This window comes from Hippocampus bargibanti, linkage group LG14 (assembly GCF_051943395.1).
Source record: "Hippocampus bargibanti isolate YZ-2025 linkage group LG14, ASM5194339v1, whole genome shotgun sequence".
In the NCBI taxonomy this organism is placed as follows: Eukaryota; Metazoa; Chordata; class Actinopteri; order Syngnathiformes; family Syngnathidae; genus Hippocampus; species Hippocampus bargibanti.
This window is the reverse complement of record NC_142747.1, coordinates 20,842,478-20,866,264: the sequence shown is the minus strand read 5'-3', so window position 1 is coordinate 20,866,264 and position 23,787 is coordinate 20,842,478. Positions and strand designations below refer to the sequence as shown.

General features: G+C 39.6%; 1 protein-coding gene across 7 annotated transcripts in view; it reads left to right on the top strand.

The window, feature by feature from the left end:
• Window positions 1-15,281, top strand: part of ecel1 (endothelin converting enzyme like 1) — a 42,600-nt gene extending 27,319 nt beyond the window's left edge. For 4 of the 7 annotated variants that reach the window (XM_089013066.1, XM_089013068.1, XM_089013069.1 and 1 more), the window contains 14 exons: window positions 101-193; window positions 2,155-2,279; window positions 5,530-5,752; window positions 6,304-6,402; window positions 7,137-7,211; window positions 7,689-7,792; window positions 9,069-9,127; window positions 9,812-9,863; window positions 11,691-11,758; window positions 11,864-11,988; window positions 12,329-12,394; window positions 12,929-13,024; window positions 13,569-13,645; window positions 14,395-15,281. In XM_089013066.1, coding sequence (XP_088869192.1) covers window positions 101-193; window positions 2,155-2,279; window positions 5,530-5,752; window positions 6,304-6,402; window positions 7,137-7,211; window positions 7,689-7,792; window positions 9,069-9,127; window positions 9,812-9,863; window positions 11,691-11,758; window positions 11,864-11,988; window positions 12,329-12,394; window positions 12,929-13,024; window positions 13,569-13,645; window positions 14,395-14,494 — 1,362 coding nt within the window. In that variant the 3' untranslated portion in view covers window positions 14,495-15,281. The remainder of the gene's footprint in view (window positions 1-100; window positions 194-2,154; window positions 2,280-5,529; window positions 5,753-6,303; window positions 6,403-7,136; window positions 7,212-7,688; window positions 7,793-9,068; window positions 9,128-9,811; window positions 9,864-11,690; window positions 11,759-11,863; window positions 11,989-12,328; window positions 12,395-12,928; window positions 13,025-13,568; window positions 13,646-14,394) is intronic. The other 3 variants (XR_016117095.1, XR_016117096.1, XM_089013070.1) reach the window with 3 other exon arrangements.
• Window positions 15,282-23,787: the final 8,506 nt, after the last annotated feature.

Here is a 23,787-nt window from a genome sequence, read left to right as displayed (position 1 = left end):
ACTGAGAGCTTACACAGAAACATTATGTTATCAAAGCACTCCTAGTGTAGTCAAAGCATATGTTTGCGCGTGCGCAACGTTCACTAAAATCTCTTTCCAGATCACCATGTCAGAATATGATGACCAAAGAAAGGACGTCAGCACGATGTATAACCGCATTACACTCAGGCAGCTGCAGCGAACTGCTCCTGGTGTGAGTACTGTACACACACACACACACACACACACACACACACACACACACACACACACACACACACACACACACACACACACACACACACACACACACACACACACACACAAAACCCAAGCGAATCACAAAAAATGTCCGCCCTGCAGGACTTAAGATTGAGCTTTGAATGCAAGAAGGAGGAAAGAATATAAGCGGACATTGACGGGTGTTAGACATGATGGCAGGAGGAGGAGGAAAGGTAAATTGGATTTCCAGCGAGGAGAAGGAGGATGATGATGAGGAGGAGGAGGCACTACCCCCACCCGAAGCAGTGAGCACGCTGACAGAAGATCCTCAAGATGTTCTGTGGTTAGAAAGGACAGACACATGCGGGGGAAATTAAAGATAAAAAAAAAATTCTACCCTAACTAAAGAGATTACTACCAGACGATGTGCAAAAAAATGTGTCCACTCCAGTGCCAGGGTTTTTGTCATTGTCACTCAAATTGCAGGACCTACAAAATATTGACTTTTAGGACTACATAAACATTCAATGCGGCGTAAGAAATCTTAGACTCTCTTCTTTCATCCGAAAAAAAAGTTTTTCCTAAATGATATGGGTCTGGAGTTATATGAGTTTGAAATAAGGGTAATGTAGCGCCCAGAAAATGCACAAGATGGCGCCCAAGCTCCGTTGGAAATGGGCTGATTTGTCTCAACTAGTATCAAATAGTAGTCTTGGTGCAACACACAACCATTCACCATCAGGTTATTTATGTGTTTTCCTTCTAATTTCTCCATCAACACGAAGTTTTCCGACCAAACAAAGTACCCAAAATGCAATTGGATCTGGGGGGGGGGGGGCGGGGTTGATTAATTTAGAATGCAAATTTTGTTGACATGATGCGAAATTAAGAGGATTTACTCACTGATTCGTCAAAACGAATTAGCGCAAGGCAGCTGCTCTGAAGCGCTTGATCTTTTCTTTTTGTTTTGGTTTGGTCTTTGCTTGAAACTCTTTCCACCCAGAAGCGACTCTCAAACCAGAGTCAGTCATTTGTCAAACAAGCTAACACCGTCTCATTCATTTCATCAAATCTTCCAATCAAAATGTCATTTTTAGTTGATTTAAAACTACAGTCATACCTCAGTTTACGAACACTTTAATTTACGAACTTTTTGCCTTACGAACATTAAATTTGCCAGAATATAATCTTGGCATACGAACTCGTTTTCATCGGACGAACCAAACCACACAGCGCCACGGTAGCTGGCGGGCTAGTTTTTGTCACTCCCCCTTTCAGTGCAGATGTGGTTTACTATCGAGTGGAGTACTTTTACTATAATAATAATAATAATAATTAAAAAAATATAATAAAAATAATAGCCAGCTAGCCAATCGATAGCCAGCAGCCAGCCAGCCAGCTAGCTAATAGATAGCTACCTAGATAGCTCGTACCACGCTCAGTCGACCATTGATACCATCCATTGACAACTACCATAACAAAGATAAATAAAATGACTTTATTATACAGTACAGTTTATTTATTTAATTACAGTACCACATTTATTATACATAAGGTCTAATTTGTGTAGTTTTAGGGCTTATTTAGTGGAAAAGTATGTTTTATGTGGACCTGGGAACGGATTATTCTCATTTTTAATGGTTTCTTATAGGAAATAAATATTTGGCAAACGAACTTTTGCCTTACACGCATTTTCTGGGAACTACTTGTGTTCGTAAGTTGAGGTATCACTGTATTAAGTCATTGGTGTTACTCCCTGGTGCTTTCTGCTATCTTTGTGACTGCTTTATTTTTCCTGTATATCCATGTTAAGCGCTTTTTTACCGCCTCAGCTATTGTTAAAGTGCTATATAAATCAATATGTATTATATTAAAAGTATTACATTGATCAAAGTCAATCAAATAATTCAATTGTGATAGAAATAAAATTTTATGCTCATCTTTCAATCGCAGCTTCACTGGAAACGATTACTGGATAAAATCTTCCAGGACAACTTTTCAGAAGACAAGGAGATCGTGGTGCTCGCCACGGATTACATCCAAAAAGTGTCCGACATCATTAAGACCACATCAAAAAGGTAACGACTGAGTGGAGAAACAAAAAGAAACTTTTGATTCTCCTTTCATCATAAAAAAGAGAGGTAATTCCTAAGTTATATGGGTCTGGAATTATATGAGTTTGAAATGAGGGTGGATGTCCAAAATACAATGCAATACATACATATTGGTTTATATAGCTCTTTATATCTTTATGCATCTTTCCCTACATTACATCACAAAAGGTTGAGTGAAGGCCGAGCTAGCTATCTGTTCGCTATCTATTAGCTAGCTAGCTTTCGACTCGAGTTACTTAGCTATCAGCTGTTTATTAGCTAGTTAGCTTTCTATCTGAGTTACTTCCGGGTTCAGTGAAGATCTAGCTAGCTAGCTAGCTTTCTACCCGAGTTACTTAGCTATCTATTAGCTATCTATTAGCTATCTAGCTTTCTAGCTGAGTTACTTCCGGGTTGAGTGAAGGCCTAGCTAGATATCTGTTTGCTATCTATTAGCTAGCTAGCTTTCTAGCCGAGTTACTTCCGGGTTGAGTGAACACTGGCCCATGTGGCTGCCGCTGCTCACCCACAAAAAAAAACTTATCCTGTGACGGTAAAGTGATAAGTTATAAATGAAATGTATTATTATTATTATTATTAGTATTATTATTATAATAAAAACAACTGGAGCTGGAACAAAGCGCGAACATGGAAAGAGGGGAAATGCTGCCCCCTTGTGGATAAGAAAAAAAAAACTTTGCCAGAGGCCACGGCCAGCGCTTTATCTGCACCCAAGCACGAATAAACAAAACCCGAAGAAATTGGGGAATGGCGCTCTGTCCTCTTTTCAATTCCCGAATCAATTGGTTGAATGGCAGTGAATGAGTTAAGCACGTCGATGCGCAGCCGTTCCAGTTTGAATTACCTTCTAGTTCAACATCAGCTGATTATTAATTATTGATCGAGCCACACTGTTCCCACACTCGCACACACGCAGACATTGTTTTTTCCCCCTTTTTTGCTGTTGACAAGCGCCGGGCCTGCACCACGTCAACGTGTCCGTTGGAGCCACTGACAGTTTGCCAATAGTCACGACGCTCCACATAACAAACAGCTCGAGCTGCAGCGCATGACTGACTTGACTTGACTGCTGGCTTTATTACTTCTTTGTCACCAATGGGAAAACAATGGCTTGATGTCATACATGTCATACACTACACCCACATACAGAGATGCATGTAGCAGCCACGGACAGTAAACTCCAGCTCCAGTATGGCCTACGGCGTATCCCATGAAACAAACATAATAACATAAAAAGCGACTCATTTTGTGATATTTGCTGCACAGTATTATCTTCCTCGATATTTATATATATATATATATATTTATATTTATATATCGACCCTCATTCCTTCATTTTCCCTCACAGTTTAACCCTTTCGATACCATCATCTATAGCTTTCTATCTGTGTATTTAATAGTGACATTCAGTGTATTAGGTAACTAACTATCTCTAGCTAGCTAGCTATTAGCTATCGAGCTATCAAGGCGGCTAGCTATCTAGCTATCTGTTGATGATCTATTAGCTGCTAAGAAGACGAAGTTTTCGCCTTACACACACTTTCTGGGAACCAATTAAGTTCATAAGCTGAGGTATCTGGCGAGCTAGCTATCTAGGTAGCTATCGATTAGCTAGCTGGCTGGCCGGCTAGCCGGGTATCTGTTGGCTATCGATTGGCTAGCTAGCTAGATGTCGATCTATTTGAGTTACTTCCGGGTTGAGTGAACGTTGGCGCGTGTAGCTGCCGATGCTCACCCACAGAGGAAGTTCTTGTTCTTGTTCTTGTTCTTCTTATTATTATTATAATAACAACTAGACTTGGTCCGACACAGATAGCAACGTACACATATAACGAGTTAACATCAATGAGACGATATAATATGGTGTAGCACTGAGCCATGAAATAGCAAAGGCATTAAAAATGGCCCACATTTGGCATTCCAACTTGAGTCCCTCCCGCCCTTGAGAGTGACGACGAACAGAAGGAGCAGACGGAGGCAGGAGACAACGGTGAGTGGGGGGACAAATGGGGGGGGTGAGCAATTCTGCTGTTGTCATTATGCTTTCTCCTTCATTGGAGGTTTGCTCATCTGGCTAATGGGATCGGCTGCAGTCACCGGGAGTGGGCCGAGGAGAGCGAAAGGGACGACATGAACGTTGGTGGAGGGGAACAGATGGCTTGAGTTTGGGTTTGAGACTTGTGCAAAAACGTGCCAGGGTTTTTGTCATTGTCACTCAAATTACAGGACCCGTGTAATATTCAAGAACAAACTGACGCCTCCGGGCAAGTTGCGTCCATAATTTGTAAAATGACTTCAAATGACTTTTACTGAGCGTATCTCACAAAGATTCCACCGCATAGAGCGAGATTTGACCTTTTAAGGCTCACGATGAATATACAGGAAGTCTTCTTTTTGAGTTGGTGACGATTCCTTACGTGACGTCACGTCAGAAACGCCCCTGAAGAAGAATGAGAAGAAGGGGGAGAAGAAGGAGGAGGAGAAGAAGAACAAGAATAGTTGTATTAAGTTCATCCTGTCTGTCATACTTGATATCTAATTTTAAATAATAATTAATAATAATAATAATAATAATAATAATAACACATTTCATTTCTAAGCGCCTTTCAAAACTCTCAAGGTCACTTTACAGTTACGGGATCAGTGTTTTTCTGTGGGTGAGCAGTGGCAGCCACACGCGCCAGCGTTCACTCAACCCCAAAGTAACTGAAATAGATAGAAATCTAGCTAGCTAGCTAAGGGAGTTATTTAGCTTCCGAGTCTCTAGTCAACATTTTGAATGGATTTTGACTTGCGACTATTTTGACTTACTGTACAACGGAAAATATGGTAGTTGAATGGTTTTCTCATGTTTCTGTCAGATCACACTCTGCACTGTTGTATTGTATTGTATTGTATTGTATTGCAAATGTATGAACACTTTTAGCCTGAAATGCCGTGCTATTGTAAGTTTGGAGTATAGGAGGCTCTCAATCCCATCCATTACCCTTCAGGGTCATTAGCTTTGTTAATGGGAGGACAGTGTCTTTTCGTCTCCTAACGAGGCTCATTAAAATCCATTCAGCTAATGAGCGCTCATTCCTTCACTAATTAAGGCCCAATGCTTGATGTGTACATTCTGCTTTTTACTCCATTACGGACAACGTCCAACTAAGGACGCAGGTCACAAAAAAAGGTGATCTGTTTCCTGTTTCCTGTTTCCTGTTTCCTGTAGGGTTCTTCACAACTACATGCTGTGGCGCATCGTGGCGGCGCTGAGTGAACATCTGTCGACGGCCTTCCGAAGCACCATCCATGAGTTTTCCCGGGAGATTGACGGCACCGAGCAGCAGCTGGAGCTGGGCAGACTCTGCCTCACCCAGGCCAACAAACACTTTGGCATGGCCCTGGGTGCACTCTTTGTCCAGCAGCATTTCTCCTCACAGAGTAAGGCAAAGGTACGAACGTACGAAAGTGACTTCATATGAACAAGGAATGGATACTCGTTGTGGCATGTGTTTTTTTTTTTTTTTTTTTTTTTTGGTTGGTAAGATGCAAAATGTCCTTTTCACCAGTGGATCAGGGACGTCATGGCAAAAACTGTGCATGTCTGCTACAAGCTAAATGTTGAAAGCAAACATGAAGCTGTAGCACCCATTGACAAACTGAGCTTGTCTTACATCTAACCATGTAAATCCGCTTCAATTCCCAGCAGCGACCGTTGTGAATAAATTGTATTGAGTTTTGATTTATATTGTACACAAAAGGAACATTTGTTTCCCCTTTTTCTCCCAGTGGAGACCTCCGTTCTCCTGAGTCACATCCTCCCTCTTCTTGATGAACCTTTTATCAGGTCTTTCCATCATCACAAAGAAACCCAAGTTGACTGTTTGGGCATCTGCTAAATGCATTATGTTCCCGTCCTACGCCTAAACCTGAACAGGAAAGAAACTAAGTGCAAAAAAAACGGTTTTCAAAGAACTTGTAATGTAATGTGATCACCCTCCAGGTGCAGGAATTGGTGGAGGATATCAAGCATTCCTTGGACCTGCGACTGCAGGAGCTCGACTGGATGGATGAAGCCACAAAGGACGCCGCCAGAGCAAAGGTCTGTGTAAGCTCTCAGTCGTACAGGAGTGGTCCATCGATGAAAAGGTTTCTTCAGCCGTCATCCGTACTTCTTTCAAGGTGTCGGACGTTTCGCTTCTTATACAAGAAGCTTCTTCAGCAAACTAAAGTCTTACTGGTAGTTTCGGCCCTATATATATATCCCTACTGTCCCTATCATAGCAGAGTCCGGCACCGCCATGTCTGGACAGTTGGGATATATATATAGGGCCGAAACTACCAGCAAATTTTTAGTTTGCTGATAAAGCCTTTTGGATAAGAAGCGAAACGTCCGACACCTTGAAAGAAGTACAGATGACGGCTGAAGAAACCTTTTCATCGACGCCAGAGCAAAGGTTTCAAACGTCATTTTCTCCATCTCACGCTATGCAAGATGGCGTCGGATTTGGATTTGTTTAGTTTTCCACTTCTCTTTCATTGTCGGCTTTGACTGATTGCTAGGTGCAACACTGATAGAATACCACGTCAAGGACTTGACTTTGAGCATACGGGATCTCTCAGCGCTGCTGGTTTCGGGTCTGAGAAGTTGTAATCCTTTTCTAAGGTCTTTCCCATTATAAAGAGCTTCCCTTGTAATCCTATTTTACTTGCTTTGCTTGATTAGTTGACGCCAGTGCCCGACTCCACATGCAAATGTAAGATGAGGGCAAATGGATTTGTTTTTCTACTTTCCTTCCGTCCCTCATAATCCTCTCCGACGGCTCTTTTTCTCAGCTGAAGTACATGATGGTCATGACGGGATATCCAGACTTCCTAGTCAAACCTGAGCTCATAGATCGGGAATATGGGGTGAGTCATGAATTTTCGTTTTCTCAGCTTTGCTTTGCGCACTTGAAAAAAGATTTTTCTTCAGGAGTTCCCATCCGGAGAAACTTTGTCTGTGTAAGGTCTCAGTCGTACAGGAGTGATCCATCGATGAGAAGGTTTCTTCAACCGTCATCTGTACTTCTTTCAAGGTGTCGGACGTTTCGCTTCCTATCCAAGAGGCTTCGTCAGCGAACGAAAATTTTTGCTGGTAGTTTTGGCCCTATATATATATCCCTACTATCCAGATGTGGCGGTGCTAGACTCTGCTATGATAGGTCCCTGCGCTCAGGTTGGGGGGAGCAGAGGACTATTCCATGAGGCTACACTGATTAATTCCATTGTTCCGACTGATTACTTCTATTGTCCTGCCTGACTATGGGGTCTACGACTGGCCTGATTCCCCCATTTGCATTGGTATCACCTCATCAGCATAACTAAGCCTATGTTTTTTTCTTCCAGTTTGATGTGGATGAAAAAACCTATTTCAAGAACATCCTCAACACCATCAAATTCAACATTAAAATGTCGATCAAGAAGATTCACGAAGAAGTTGACAAGACAGTGTGAGTTTCCACCTTTCGAAAATGGTTTTATTGTTCTATTTGCTATCTAACTGGCTACCTGGCTGGCTGTCTATCTGATATCCTTTTGCTATCTATTAGCTAGCTACCTTGCTGGCTATTTGCTATCCAGTTGCTATTTAATTGCTATCTAGCTAGATACCTAGCTGGCTATCTATTTGCTATCTAATTGCTATCTAGCCAGCTGCCTAGCTCACTCTCTATTTGCTATCCATTTGCTATCTATTTTCTATCTATTAGCTAGCTACCTGGCTGGCTATCTATTTACGAACCATTTGCTATATATATGCTGTCTAGCTAGCTACCTAGCTGGCTATCCATTTGCTAACTATTTGCCATCTATTAGCTAGCTACCTGGCTGGCTATCTATTTGCTATCCAATTTTTATCTATTAGCTGTCTGGCTAGCCAGCTATATGGCTATCTAGCTAGCTATCTAGCTGGCTATCTATTACTACATAGCTATCTAACTGTCTAAATGAAATTATTATGATTATTATCTATTAGCTATAGAACTAGCTAGCTAGCTATTGGTTAGCAAACTTTCTATCTATTATTATTATTTTGATGCTTACAAAGCCTACACAGAGCCACCAGTCTTTTTTTCTTGAACAAGGGCATCGCTCACTTTCAGAGTTAGTCATTTGTTGGCAATCGATTGGTCTGGCTTCAAGTGGATTAGCGTCGAGGAACCGTCCTTGTTTTCAAGTGCAGAGAGCGGCGACTGTTGGATTGCAGCCACAGAACGCTTCTCACCGTGGCCCTTTTTTCCAGAGAATATTTTGCCATGATTGTTACAGTGATATCTCAGTTTACCAACTTAATTGTGTGTGTGTTAGGCCAAAAGTTAGTCTGCCAAACATTTATTTCCCATAAGAAACCATTAAAATGAGAATAATCCGTTCTCAGCTCGCCATAAAACAACACAAAATATACCTTATTTTAAGGTAACGTATTGTAATTAAAGAAATATACTGTACTATATAATATATTTTTTTAACTTGCAGTTGAATTCATTAACTGTACATTAACTGTAATTGGTTCACAGAAAGTGTGTGTAAGGCGAAAAGTGTGTCTTCCAAACATTAATTTCCCATAGGAAACCATAAAAATGAGAATAATCCGTTCCTAGGTCCCCATAAATCATAATTTGCTACTATGCTCGCGAATTTAATGTTTGAAAAGTTTGTGAGCTAAAGCATTCGTATTCCTTCTGTAGATGTGTGTGTCGCTAACTTGGTTTTGGTTGGTCTCCACAGATGGATTCTCCCTCCCCAGGCGCTAAATGCCTACTACCTTCCTAACAAGAACCAAATAGGTGAGTGATTTACCTCACATACTTTGTTAATCGTGTTTATTTATTAATGGAAATGCGCCCACGGATTTATTCGAGAAAAAATATGACGTAGAGCGGTATTCCCAAATGTGTTCGAGTTTTGTTTTTTCATGCTTGCGTGCCAATAAAGCGCTGGCCGTGGCCTCTGGCAATGTTTTTTTCTTTTCCACAAGGGGCAGCATTTCCCTTGTGCATTTCCATGTTAGCGCTTTGTTCCAGCTTCAGCTGTTGTTAAAGCGCTATATAAACCAATATGTATGAATTATATTGTATTTTGAACAACCACCCTCATTTCAAGCTCAGATAACTCCAGACCCATATAACTTAGGAATTAACTATTTTTTTCTGATGAAAGAAGGAAGTCTAAGGTTTCTTACACTAATTTGAATGTTTATGTCGTTTTTGTACTGTCGCCCCCATTTCAAGCTCAGATAACTCCAGATCCACATAACTTAGGAATTAACTTTTTTTTCTGAGAAGAGAAGTAGATCTAAGCTTTCTTACGCAGCATTGAATGTTTACGTCGTCCTAAAACTCAATATTCTGTGGGTCCTGGAGTTGTAGTGAAAATGACAAAAACCCTGGCACTGGCAAGGACACCTTTTTTGCACACGATCTGGCAGTGAATGAGTTAATCATGTTGTGTGTGTGTATATTGTTTTTCAGTTTTCCCCGCAGGCATCCTTCAACCCACTTTGTACAATCCCGAATTCCCACAGTAAGTGTCTCTGTCCTCCTGTGTGTCCTTCATCCCACAGGTATGACAACAGTGCCTCAAAAATTAAGGTGGTGACATCTCCATTATTCTTCCCAAAAGACGCCCCCCCCCCCCCCACCTACCTCCCATTCCCCTGATTTGATCCATTTAATGAGTGACAAAGAGCTCAATTAGCGAACAATGGCTCTCGGAATGGAACGGGTTTTTATTGCTCGTTCCCCTTTCCGAGTTGAAGTGAATTGCACAGAAATTGACAGATGAGAGGATTCCTCTTTGTCTCCTCTGTCTTTGCTCATCTTTGCGTCAACGCCAGTATTTTATTTGTCTGTGTAAGCTCTCAGTGGTACAGAAGTGGTCCATCGATGAAAAGGTTTCTTCATCCGTCATCTGTACTTCTTTCAAGGTGTCGGACGTTTCGCTTCTTATCCAAAAGGCTTCGTCAGCGAACTAAAGTCTTACTGGTAGTTTCGGCCCTTATATTTCCCTACTGCCCTCACTACGTATGGTATAAAATGTTAGTGGTCCTCACAAGACTAGGCATACAAACAACACACACCCACACACGAAACGGAAACTCAGATAACTCCAGACCCATATAACTTTGGAATTAACTCTTTTTTATGATGAAAATGTAAGGTTTCTAACACTGTATTGAATGTTGATGTAGTCCTAAAACTCAAATTCTGTGGTTCCTGGAATTGGAGTGACAATGACAAAAACCTTGGCACTGTAGAGGACACATTTTTTGCGCATGGTCTGGCAGTGAACGAGTTCGAAAAAATGGTTTTGTGAAACTTTTTCTTAGCTTTGACATATGGTCGTATGCTTGTTTCTAAGTTGCCTCCATGTTACGTTTTCATGTAGTTCAAGCGCAGAGGAAGAAGAAAAAAAACCCTATTTGGAGCTTAATAGAGCAATAAAGCATTACAAAGCAAAGCGACGGAGCAGAGACGGCAGCTAAAATGTCATTAACTTCTTCAATTAGAACAATGACATCCTCGTCAAGCTACAACTTCATTTGCAAACCCTTCTGGCGTGCATTCAAGTCAGCGAGATTTAGTTTATTATTATATTGTATTTTTCTTTACTGGGTGTGCTTTTGAAAAGCGATGCAAATTAATGTTGGATACGATAGAACAAATTAACTCATTCATCACCAGACGTGAAAAAAAAAAAATCTGTCAAGCACCTTTCACTCTGAAGCTCACTTTACAGTCACAGGTTAAGTTTTTTTGATGGTTAGCAGCAGCAGCCAGACGCGCCAGCGTTCACTCAACCCGGAAGTAACTCAAATAGAGAGAAAGCACCTACAAGGGGGTGAAAGAAGAAGGTTACGTTCCTCATCAAGTGTTTAATGCTGATGAGACCGGCCACTCCAATCCATCAAGCCATCAACGGCCATCACAAAGGTCAATAAAACTACTTTATTATACAGTACAGTTTATTTATTTAATTATAATACTATAGCACATTTATTATACATAAGATAAGGTATATTTTGTGTAGTTTTAAGGCTTAGAAAAGTAGAAAATGATGTTTTATGGTGGACCTGGGAACGGATTATCCTCATTTTAATGGTTTTCTATGGGAAATTAATTTTTGGGATACACACTTTTGGCCTTACACACGCTGTCTGGGAACCAATTAAGTTCGCAAGCCAAGGTATGACTGTATAAGCAATAACATCATCACAAAGATCGTAGAAAGCACCAGGGAGTCACATCCAACAACTATTGATCACTGAAAAGTATTACAATCAATGCCATTGTCTAAATTGTTTATCGGATGGAGGCAAAAATACTTTAGTGTTTCTTTACCGCCCGCCAGGTCTTTGAACTATGGGGGAATAGGAGCGATCATTGGCCATGAACTCACTCATGGATACGACGACTGGGGTAAGAATATTTTTCTCAACGCGCAGTATTCAAGAAAGGAGGTGCGACGGAAGCCAAATGTATGATTCTCACATGCCTATTCAACATCCATCCCCATAACCGCAGGTGGACAGTATGATCGCCATGGCAACCTGCAACAGTGGTGGACTGAGGAGAGCTACAGGAAGTTCCAGAAGAAGGCTGAATGTATCGTGAAGCTCTACGATAATTTCACAGTTTACAATCAGAGGGTGAGTGATACATCGGTTTACAAACCCTCTTTGCTTACGAACGTTTCGGTTTACGAATGTTACATGTGTGAAAATATTACCTTGGCATATGAACTTTTGTTCGGGATACACACGGAGCTGCCACAATGAGTGATGTGTCGTTCGCCAACGAGCCCGTTCTTCAAACAACAAAATGGCAGCCGACTGTTTCTGTCCTCTATTCCCTGCCCCCAGTCTTCGGTTAAAGCTACGTGATTGGTCAACAACGCAGCAGTGAGGGGGGAGGGGGTTACAGGTGAAGAGAGAGTGAAGCCGTTCTCCGAAAAGAAAATGGCTGCCGACTTTCTTTCTCTGTTTGTAGGTTAACGGCCGTCTGACACTTGGAGAGAACATAGCAGATATGGGAGGACTCAAGCTGTCATACTATGTGAGCGACCACACTCATTCTGATGAAATCGTCATACAAATGCATCAACGTTGACTGAGCAGATGCAATTTATGCTACATTTATATGAAATGAATGAATGAAAAAATGCAGAGGAATAGTTGATTCACCAGATCATAAAATCTGTTCCTGATCTCAACCAAACCTTCAGGTTTTGGTGGGCTTCAGACAATTTTTACATTTCAAATTGGGGCTATAACACAATTTTGTACTGTGATTAACAGCGGTCATGTGATTAAAATGGCTGCCGCTACTCACCCGCACAAAAAAAAAATCATGTGACTGTATTATTATTATTAGCTAGATAGCTAACTTTCTATCTATTTGAGTTACTTCTGGGTTGAGTGAAGGCTGGCGCATGTGGCTGCCACTGCTCACCCACAGAAAAAGTTATCCTGTGACTGTTAAGTGACCGTGAGAGTTTTGAAATCAAATGTATTATTATTATTAATATTAATTTCCTGATACGTATATCGAAACATCTGCATTATTTTGATTGACATTTCCTCTCTCCAGGCATATCAAAAGTGGGTGAGGGAACACGGCCCAGAGAGGCCCCTCCCGGGCCTGAAATACACACATGAGCAACTGTTCTTCATTGCCTTTGCGCAGGTACAAATACTTTTCTTATTTTCATCTTTCATATTTTTATCTTTGTTTGTTTCAAAGGTACACATGAACCGTATACTCGCAGTTGAACTCATATTCATTGTACAGTGTGATGCCTCAGCTTACGAATTTAATTGGTTCCCAGAAAGTGTGTTTAAGACAAAGTTTGCCTGCCGAACATTTATTTCCAATCAGAAACCATTAAAAATGGAATAATCCGTTCCCAGGTCCCCATAAAACATCATTTTCTACTAAATAAGCCTTAAAACTACACAAAATAGAACCTTATTTTAGGTATAATAAATGTGCTATTGTATTGCAATTAAAGAAATAAACTGTACTATATAACAAAGTTGTTTTATTGACCTGAAAGAAAGTGGGTGTGGAAAACTAATCCGCCAGCCACCGTGGCGCTGCGTGGTTTGCTTTGTCCGCCTCAAAACTATATGCTGGCAAATGCAATGTTCGTGAGGCAAAAAGTTTGTGAGCTAAAGCGTTCGTAAGCCGAGGTATCACTGTCTTTCATTTGCCTCTTTCTTGATTTCAGAACTGGTGTATGAAAAGAAGATCGCAGTCGACCTATTTGCAGTTGTTAACGGATAAACACGCACCGGAACACTACAGGTAAATTACATACACCAAATACCCGCAAACAAATTCTTTGAAAGACATAAATATCTTGCATATGAGCATATTGTATAGTGATACTTTAGCTTACGAACTTAATTGGTTCCCAGACAGAGTGTGGCAAAAAGTGTGTATCCCAAAAATTAATTTCCCATAGGAAACCATTAAAATAAGAATAATCCGTTCCCAGGTCCCCATAAAACATCATTTTCTAGTAAATAAGCCTTAAAGCTACTCAAAATATACGTTATTTAGGTATAATAAATGTGCTATGGTATTGTAATTCAAGAAATAAACTATACTGTATAATAAAGTCGTTTTATTTATCTTTGTGATGGTCGTTGATGGCTTGATGGAATGGAGTGGCCGGTTTCCTGAGCATTAAATACTTGATGAGGAACGTAACCTTCTTCTTGTACCATCTTGAGGAATGATCCCTTGTAGGTGCTTTCTCTGCCATAATTTTACCTTGTTCCTCATCAATTGTGTTCTGTTTTAGCTGGATTGGTAGCCTTTTCGCATCAAGTGTACAGATTGCTTGTGTGGGTTATTTGTGGAGCCTGATTGATGGGATATTTTAACCTTGCTGTCTACACTCTGCCTTTGAACTAAAATGTTCATAAATTTAACGTTTGTAAACTGAAAAGTTTGTAAGCCAAGGGGTTCGTAAACCGAGGTATGACTGTATATCTTTTCCCAATGTACTAATCTAGTTTTCTTTTTTTTTTTTTTTTGGTACTATTTAGAGTGATCGGCAGCGTTTCCCAGTTCAATGAGTTTTCCCGCGTTTTCCATTGTGGGAAGGGAACTCCCATGAACCCTGTGGATAAATGTTCTGTCTGGTGACCTCACCGGAAATGATCATCACAAGCAGATGTCATACATGTACATGATCATGTAAGTCAATCATTTCACACTCATTAGAGCAAACGCAGTGAATGGGGATCATCACGCAATCCATAATTTGAAAAGAAGCATAATTTTCAGTCAGCCACATATCACAAATATATACAGTAAAGTCTCGTTATATCGATATTCTCGGGAGTCAGGAAAAATATCGATTAAAAAATCATCTATTTTTGTATTTGTTTGTGCTTGTGTTTGTGTAATGGCCAAACTCGAGCACGGCAGCCAATCAGAAGCCTGTTTCGTGCTTCGGACTATACCGTGACTGTAAAGTGTACTTGAGAGTTTTGAAAGACGCTTAGAAAGAGGAATCTACATGGCTTGTCGTGGTTTGCTTGTAGATTTTGCTTTATTGAATTAAACAAACGTTTGATTTGAAATGTTTGCTTTTGTTTGTTTGTTTGTTTGTTTGTTTGTTTGTTTGTTTGTTTTAAGAAGAAGTTGTCGTCCATCGAGACGTTTTGAAAGTTGTACGCCCGACGTAAAAGTTGTACGCCCCGGGCCTCCGGGCAGACGTAATTTCAAACACTGTTTATAGCATGTATGGTATCATTTGAATGGTGCTCCGGCCATTTTAATGGTCTACCGAGGCCATATGTGGCCCAACATGTGAAATAAGTTTGACACCCCTTGCTGTACAGTGTACGTGGATCATTCATGACCGACTGTGTAGCGACAATATTACTTCACATGTGATTGCGATGGCTTTTCCTATCCATGGTTGCTGTTCGGTGTTTGAATTAAAAACAAAATTCAAACAAATACTTGTACCGGGTGTGTGTTTGTGTGGCTTTATGGTCATTATCAGTGTGTTAACAGCGTTTGTGTGCTCCCAAGCTAATGGTGGGACTTCGCTATCGGGCCGACTGGATTTACCGAGTGAATCTCTTTGTGACTGGGCCTACCGTATATTTATTCATACAGTGACACCTTGGCTTACAAACTTAATTGCTTCCCGGACAGAGTGTGTAAGGTGAAAAGTGTGTATTCCAAACATTAATTTTCCATAGGAAACCATTAAAATGAGAATAATCCGTTCCCAGGTCCCCGTAAAAACGTAATTTTCTACTAAATAAGTTTAATGTTTCTGTCAATAATTCCACGTTCAAAAAAAACAACAAGAACAAAAAAACCCTGATGTTCAGTTTTTATTAGCAGAGAACTTTGCAGTTGAGAGCAGATGTATCACACTCATTGATTTTTCCGTGTGATCCAACTGCAACTGTTAACTTTTATTTTGAAAAAAATAACTGGTAGCAAATGTGACAGATTTGTGACTTTATGGTTTAAATGTGGCAACGTGATGAACGTTTTGTTGTCATTTTTCGACGTCAGATTATGGAAGGGGAACGAGCTTGTCCAAATTTTGAAATCTTGCAAAAATCTGTCCTTTAATTATTTGGAGAGAGCTTCTGTTGAATAAATCCAAAATGTCTGGTGCTTTTAATCACCAAGTCCAATCTAACACAAAAACCAAGAAATGCAGTAAACTTCCACTTGATTGGTTATTGATTGATTTAGTAAATTTACTGTGGGTGCAGTTTTTCATCCATGCATACATTCTCTGTGCCATTTATTCTTATTCTGGGGCAGCAAGGGTGCTTGATTCCGATCCCTGGAAACTGATGTCAAATGACCATGTATAGTATGTATAGTAAGGCGTTTTTAGCCGAAAAAACGACCATGTATAGTAAGCCGTTTTTAGCCGAAAAAACGACCATGTATAGTAAGGCGTTTTTAGCCGAAAAAAACGACCATGTATAGTAAGGCGTTTTTAGCCGAAAAAAACCACCATGTATAGTAAGGCGTTTTTAGCCGAAAAAAACGACCATGTATAGTAAGGCGTTTTTAGCCGAAAAAAACGACCATGTATAGTAAGGCGTTTTTTGCCGAAAAAAGACCATGTATAGTAAGGCGTTTTTAGCTGAAAAAAGACCATGTATAGTAAGGCGTTTTTAGCCGAAAAAACGACCATGTATAGTAAGGCGTTTTTAGCCGAAAAAAACGACCATGTATAGTAAGGCGTTTTTATCCGAAAAAAACGACCATGTATAGTAAGCCGTTTTTAGCCGAAAAAAACGACCATGTATAGTAAGGCGTTTTTAGCCGAAAAAAACGACCATGTATAGTAAGGCGTTTTTAGCCGAAAAAACGACCATGTATAGTAAGCCGTTTTTAGCCGAAAAAACGACCATGTATAGTAAGGCGTTTTTAGCCGAAAAAAACGACCATGTATAGTAAGGCGTTTTTAGCCGAAAAAAACGACCATGTATAGTAAGGCGTTTTTAGCCGAAAAAAACGACCATGTATAGTAAGGCGTTTTTAGCCGAAAAAAACGACCATGTATAGTAAGGCGGTTTTTAGCCGAAAAAAGACCATGTATAGTAAGGCGTTTTTGGCCGAAAAAAACGACCATGTATAGTAAGGCGGTTTTAGCCAAAAAAACGACCATGTATAGTAAGGCGTTTTTAGCCGAAAAAACGACCATGTATAGTAAAGCATTTTTGGCCGAAAAAAACGACCATGTATAGTTAGGCGTTTTTAGTCCAAATAAACGACCATGTATAGTAAGGCGTTTTTTAGCCGAAAAAAACGACCATGTATAGTAAGGCGTTTTTAGCCGAAAAAAACGACCATGTATAGTAAGGCGTTTTTAGCCGAAAAAAACGACCATGTATAGTAAGGCATTTTTAGCCGAAAAAAACGACCATGTATAGTAAGGCATTTTTAGCCAAAAAAAACGACCATGTATAGTAAGGCATTTTTAGCCGAAAAAAACGACCATGTATAGTAAGGCGTTTTTAGCCGAAAAAAACGACCATGTATAGTAAGGCGTTTTTAGTCCAAATAAAACGACCATGTATAGTAAGGCGTTTTTTATCCGAAAAAAGACCATGTATAGTAAGGCGTTTTTAGCCGAAAAAAACGACCATGTATAGTAAGGCGTTTTTAGTCCAAATAAACGACCATGTATAGTAAGGCGTTTTTTAGCCGAAAAACACATCCATGTATAGTAAGGCGTTTTTGCCCGAAAAAAACGACCATGTATAGTAAGGCGTTTTTCGCCCGAAAAAGACGACCATGTATAGTAAGGCGTTTTTAGCCGAAAAAAACGACCATGTATAGTAAGGCGTTTTTAGCCGAAAAAAACGACCATGTATAGTAAGGCGTTTTTAGCCGAAAAAACGACCATGTATAGTAAGGCGTTTTTGGCCGAAAAAAACGACCATGTATAGTAAGGCGTTTTTAGTCCAAATAAACGACCATGTATAGTAAGGCGTTTTTAGCCGAAAAAAACCACCATGTATAGTAAGGCGTTTTTAGCCGAAAAAAACGACCATGTATAGTAAGGCGTTTTTGGCCGAAAAAAACGACCATGTATAGCAAGGCGTTTTTAGCCGAAAAAACGACCATGTATAGTAAGGCATTTTTGGCCGAAAAAAACGACCATGTATAGCAAGGCGTTTTTAGGCGAAAAAAACGACCATGTATAGCAAGGCGTTTTTAGCCGAAAAAACGACCATGTATAGTAAGGCGTTTTTAGTCCAAATAAACGACCATGTATAGTAAGGCGTTTTTTAGCCGAAAAAAGACCATGTATAGTAAGGCGTTTTTAGTCCAAATAAACGACCATGTATAGTAAGGCGTTTTTTAGCCGAAAAAAGACCATGTATAGTAAGGCGTTTTTAGTCCAAATAAACGACCATGTTAGTAAGGCATTTTTAGCCAAAAAAACGACAATGTATAGTAAGGCGTTTTTAGTCCAAATAAACGACCTTGTATATACTAAGGTGTTCTCAAGGCTTGTGAATGGGTCTGTAGCTCAGTGGTAGAGTGTATGCTTTGCATGTATGAGGTACTGGGTTCAATCCCCACCTTCTCTATTATTGTGTGTGGGACTATCCAAGGCTTTTTTTTATTCTTGTTGAAAAACGACCATGTATAGTAAGGCGTTTTTAGTCCAAATAAACGACCATGTTAGTAAGGCATTTTTAGCCAAAAAACGACCATGTATAGTTAGCCGTTTTAGTCCAAATAAACGACCATGTATAGTAAGGTGTTTTTAGCCCAAAAAACGACCATGTATAGCAAGGCGTTTTTAGCCGAAAAAACGACCATGTATAGTAAGGCGTTTTTAGCCGAAAAAAATGACCATGTATAGTATGGCGTTTTTATCCGAAAAAACGACCATGTATAGTAAGGCATTTTTGGCCGAAAAAAACGACCATGTATAGTAAGGCATTTTTAGCCCCAAAAACGACCATGTTAAGCAAGGCGTTTTTAGCCAAAAAAATGACCATGTATAGTAAGGCGTTTTTAGCCGAAAAAACGACCATGTATAGTAAGGCGTTTTTAGCCGAAAAAAACGACCATGTATAGCAAGGCGTTTTTAGCCGAAAAAACGACCATGTATAGTAAGGCATTTTTGGCCGAAAAAAACGACCATGTATAGCAAGGCGTTTTTAGCCGAAAAAAACGACCATGTATAGCAAGGCGTTTTTAGCCGAAAAAACGACCATGTATAGTAAGGCGTTTTTAGCCGAAAAAAACGACCATGTATAGTAAGGCGTTTTTATTCGAAAAAACGACCATGTATAGTAAGGCATTTTTGGCCGAAAAAAACGACCATGTATAGTAAGGCATTTTTAGCCCAAAAAACGACCATGTATAGCAAGGCGTTTTTAGCCGAAAAAACGACCATGTATAGTAAGGCGTTTTTAGCCGAAAAAAACGACCATGTATAGCAAGGCGTTTTTAGCCGAAAAAAACGACCATGTATAGTAAGGCGTTTTTGGCCGAAAAAAACGACCATGTATAGTAAGGCGTTTTTAGTCCAAATAAACGACCATGTATAGTAAGGCGTTTTTAGCCGAAAAAAACCACCATGTATAGTAAGGCGTTTTTAGCCGAAAAAACGACCATGTATAGTAAGGCGTTTTTGGCCGAAAAAAACGACCATGTATAGCAAGGCGTTTTTAGCCGAAAAAACGACCATGTATAGTAAGGCATTTTTGGCCGAAAAAAACGACCATGTATAGTAAGGCGTTTTTATTCGAAAAAACGACCATGTATAGTAAGGCATTTTTGGCCGAAAAAAACCACCATGTATAGTAAGGCGTTTTTAGCCGAAAAAACGACCATGTATAGTAAGGCGTTTTTGGCCGAAAAAAACGACCATGTATAGCAAGGCGTTTTTAGCCGAAAAAACGACCATGTATAGTAAGGCATTTTTGGCCGAAAAAAACGACCATGTATAGCAAGGCGTTTTTAGCCGAAAAAAACGACCATGTATAGCAAGGCGTTTTTGGCCGAAAAAAACCACCATGTATAGTAAGGCGTTTTTAGTCCAAATAAACGACCATGTATAGTAAGGCGTTTTTAGCCGAAAAAAACCACCATGTATAGTAAGGCGTTTTTAGCCGAAAAAAACGACCATGTATAGTAAGGCGTTTTTGGCCGAAAAAAACGACCATGTATAGCAAGGCGTTTTTAGCCGAAAAAACGACCATGTATAGTAAGGCATTTTTGGCCGAAAAAAACGACCATGTATAGCAAGGCGTTTTTAGCCGAAAAAAACGACCATGTATAGCAAGGCGTTTTTAGCCGAAAAAACGACCATGTATAGTAAGGCGTTTTTAGTCCAAATAAACGACCATGTATAGTAAGGCGTTTTTAGCCGAAAAAAACCACCATGTATAGTAAGGCGTTTTTAGCCGAAAAAACGACCATGTATAGTAAGGCGTTTTTGGACGAAAAAACGACCATGTATAGTAAGGCGTTTTTAGTCCAAATAAACGACCTTGTATATACTAAGGTGTTTTCAAGGCTTGTGAATGGGTCTGTAGCTCAGTGGTAGAGTGTATGCTTTGCATGTATGAGGTCCTGGGTTCAATCCCCACCTTCTCTATTTTTGTGTGTGGGACTATCCAAGGCTTTTTCTATTCTTGTTGAAAAACGACCATGTATAGCAAGGCGTTTTTAGCCGAAAAAAACGACCATGTATAGTAAGGCGTTTTTAGCAGAAAAAAACGACCATGTATAGTAAGGCGTTTTTAGCCGAAAAAAACGACCATGTATAGTAAGGCGTTTTTAGCCGAAAAAAACGACCATGTATAGTAAGGCGTTTTTATCCGAAAAAACGACCATGTATAGTAAGGCGTTTTTATCCGAAAAAACGACCATGTATAGTAAGGCGTTTTTATCCGAAAAAAACGACCATGTATAGTAAGGCATTTTTGGCCGAAAAAAACGACCATGTATAGTAAGGCGTTTTTGGCCGAAAAAACGACCATGTATAGTAAGGCATTTTTAGCCGAAAAAAACGACCATGTATAGTAAGGCGTTTTTAGTCCAAATAAACGACCATGTATAGTAAGGCATTTTTAGCCGAAAAAACGACCATGTATAGTAAGGCGTTTTTAGGCGCAAAAAAACGACCATGTATAGTAAGGCGTTTTTATCCGAAAAAAACCACCATGTATAGTAAGGCGTTTTTAGGCAGAAAAAAACGACCATGTATAGTAAGGCGTTTTTAGCCGAAAAAAAACGAGCATGTATAGTAAGGCATTTTTAGCCGAAAAAACGACCATGTATAGTAAGGCGTTTTTAGCAGAAAAAAACGACCATGTATAGTAAGGCGTTTTTAGCCGAAAAAAACGACCATGTATAGTAAGGCGTTTTTAGCCGAAAAAAACGACCATGTATAGTAAGGCGTTTTTAGCCGAAAAAAACGACCATGTATAGTAAGGCGTTTTTATCCGAAAAAAACGACCATGTATAGTAAGGCGTTTTTATCCGAAAAAACGACCATGTATAGTAAGGCATTTTTGGCCGAAAAAAACGACCATGTATAGTAAGGCGTTTTTAGCAGAAAAAAACGACCATGTATAGTAAGGCGTTTTTAGCCGAAAAAAACGACCATGTATAGTAAGGCGTTTTTAGCCGAAAAAAACGACCATGTATAGTAAGGCGTTTTTATCCGAAAAAAACGACCATGTATAGTAAGGCGTTTTTATCCGAAAAAACGACCATGTATAGTAAGGCGTTTTTATCCGAAAAAACGACCATGTATAGTAAGGCATTTTTGGCCGAAAAAAAACGACCATGTATAGTAAGGCGTTTTTGGCCGAAAAAAACGACCATGTATAGTAAGGCATTTTTAGCCGAAAAAACGACCATGTATAGTAAGGCGTTTTTAGTCCAAATAAACGACCATGTATAGTAAGGCATTTTTAGCCGAAAAAAACGACCATGTATAGTAAGGCGTTTTTAGGCGCAAAAAAACGACCATGTATAGTAAGGCGTTTTTATCCGAAAAAAACCACCATGTATAGTAAGGCGTTTTTAGGCAGAAAAAAACGACCATGTATAGTAAGGCGTTTTTAGCCGAAAAAAAACGAGCATGTATAGTAAGGCATTTTTAGCCGAAAAAACGACCATGTATAGTAAGGCGTTTTTAGCCGAAAAAAACGACCATGTATAGTAAGGCGTTTTTAGCCGAAAAAAACGACCATGTATAGTAAGGCGTTTTTCGCCGGAAAAAAACGACCATGTATAGTAAGGCATTTTTAGCCGAAAAAACGACCATGGATAGTAGTTTTTAGCCGGGAAAAAAACGACCATGTATAGTAAGGCATTTTTAGCCGAAAAAAACGACCATGTATAGTAAGGCGTTTTTATGCGCAAAAAAACGACCATGTATAGTTAGGCGTTTTTAGTCCAAATAAATGACCATGTATAGTTAGGCGTTTTTAGCCAAAAAAACGACCATGTATAGTAAGGCGTTTTTAGCCGAAAAAAAACGACCATGTATAGTAAGGCATTTTTAGCCGAAAAAACGACCATGTATAGTAAGGCGTTTTTAGGCGCAAAAAAACGACCATGTATAGTAAGGCGTTTTTAACCGAAAAAAACGACCATGTATCGTAAGGCGTTTTTAGGCCAAAAAAAAACCGACCATGTATAGTAAGGCATTTTTAGCCGAAAAAATGACCATGTATAGTAAGGCGTTTTTAGCCGGAAAAAAATGACCATGTATAGTAAGGCGTTTTTAGGCGAAAAAAAACGACCATGTATAGTTAGGCGTTTTTAGTCCAAATAAATGACCATGTATAGTAAGGCATTTTTAGCCGAAAAAACGACCATGTATAGTAAGGCGTTTTTAGGCGGAAAAAAACGACCATGTATAGTAAGGCGTTTTTAGCCGAAAAAAAACGACCGTGTATAGTAAGGCATTTTTAGCCGAAAAAACGACCATGTATAGTAAGGCGTTTTTAGCCGAAAAAAACGACCATGTAAGTAAGGCGTTTTTAGCCGAAAAAAACGACCATGTATAGTAAGGCGTTTTTCGCCGGAAAAAAACGACCATGTATAGTAAGGCGTTTTTAGCCGAAAAAAACGACCATGTATAGTAAGGCATTTTTAGCCGAAAAAACGACCATGTATAGTAAGGCGTTTTTAGCCAAAAAAACGACCATGTATAGTAAGGCGTTTTTAGGCGAAAAAAAAAAAACGACCATGTATAGTAAGGCATTTTTAGCCGAAAAAATGACCATGTATAGTAAGGCGTTTTTAGCCGGAAAAAAACGACCATGTGTAGTAAGGCGTTTTTAGCCGAAAACAACGACCATGTATAGTAAGGCGTTTTTAGGTGGAAAAAAACGACCATGTATAGTAAGGCGTTTTTAGGCGGAAAAAAACGGCTATGTATAGTAAGGTGTTTTTAGCCGAAAAAAAACGACCATGTATATAAGGCGTTTTTAGCCGAAAAAACGACCATGTATATAAGTAAGGCGTTTTTTGCCTAAAAAAACGACCATGTATAGTAAGACGTTTTGTGCCCAAAAAATGACCATGTATAGTAAGGCGTTTTTAGCCGAAAAAAACGACCATGTATAGTAAGGCGTTTTTAGGCGGAAAAAAACGGCTATGTATAGTAAGGTGTTTTTAGCCGAAAAAAAACGACCATGTATATAAGGCGTTTTTAGCCGAAAAAACGACCATGTATAGTAAGGCGTTTTTAGACGAAAAAAAACGACCATGTATAGTAAGGCATTTTTAGCCGAAAAAACGACCATGTATAGTAAGGCGTTTTTAGGCGCAAAAAAACGACCATGTATAGTAAGGCGTTTTTGGCCGAAAAAAACATCCATGTATAGTAAGGCATTTTTGGCCGAAAAAAACGACGATGTATAGTAAGGCGTTTTTAGATGAAAAAACGTCCATGTATAGTA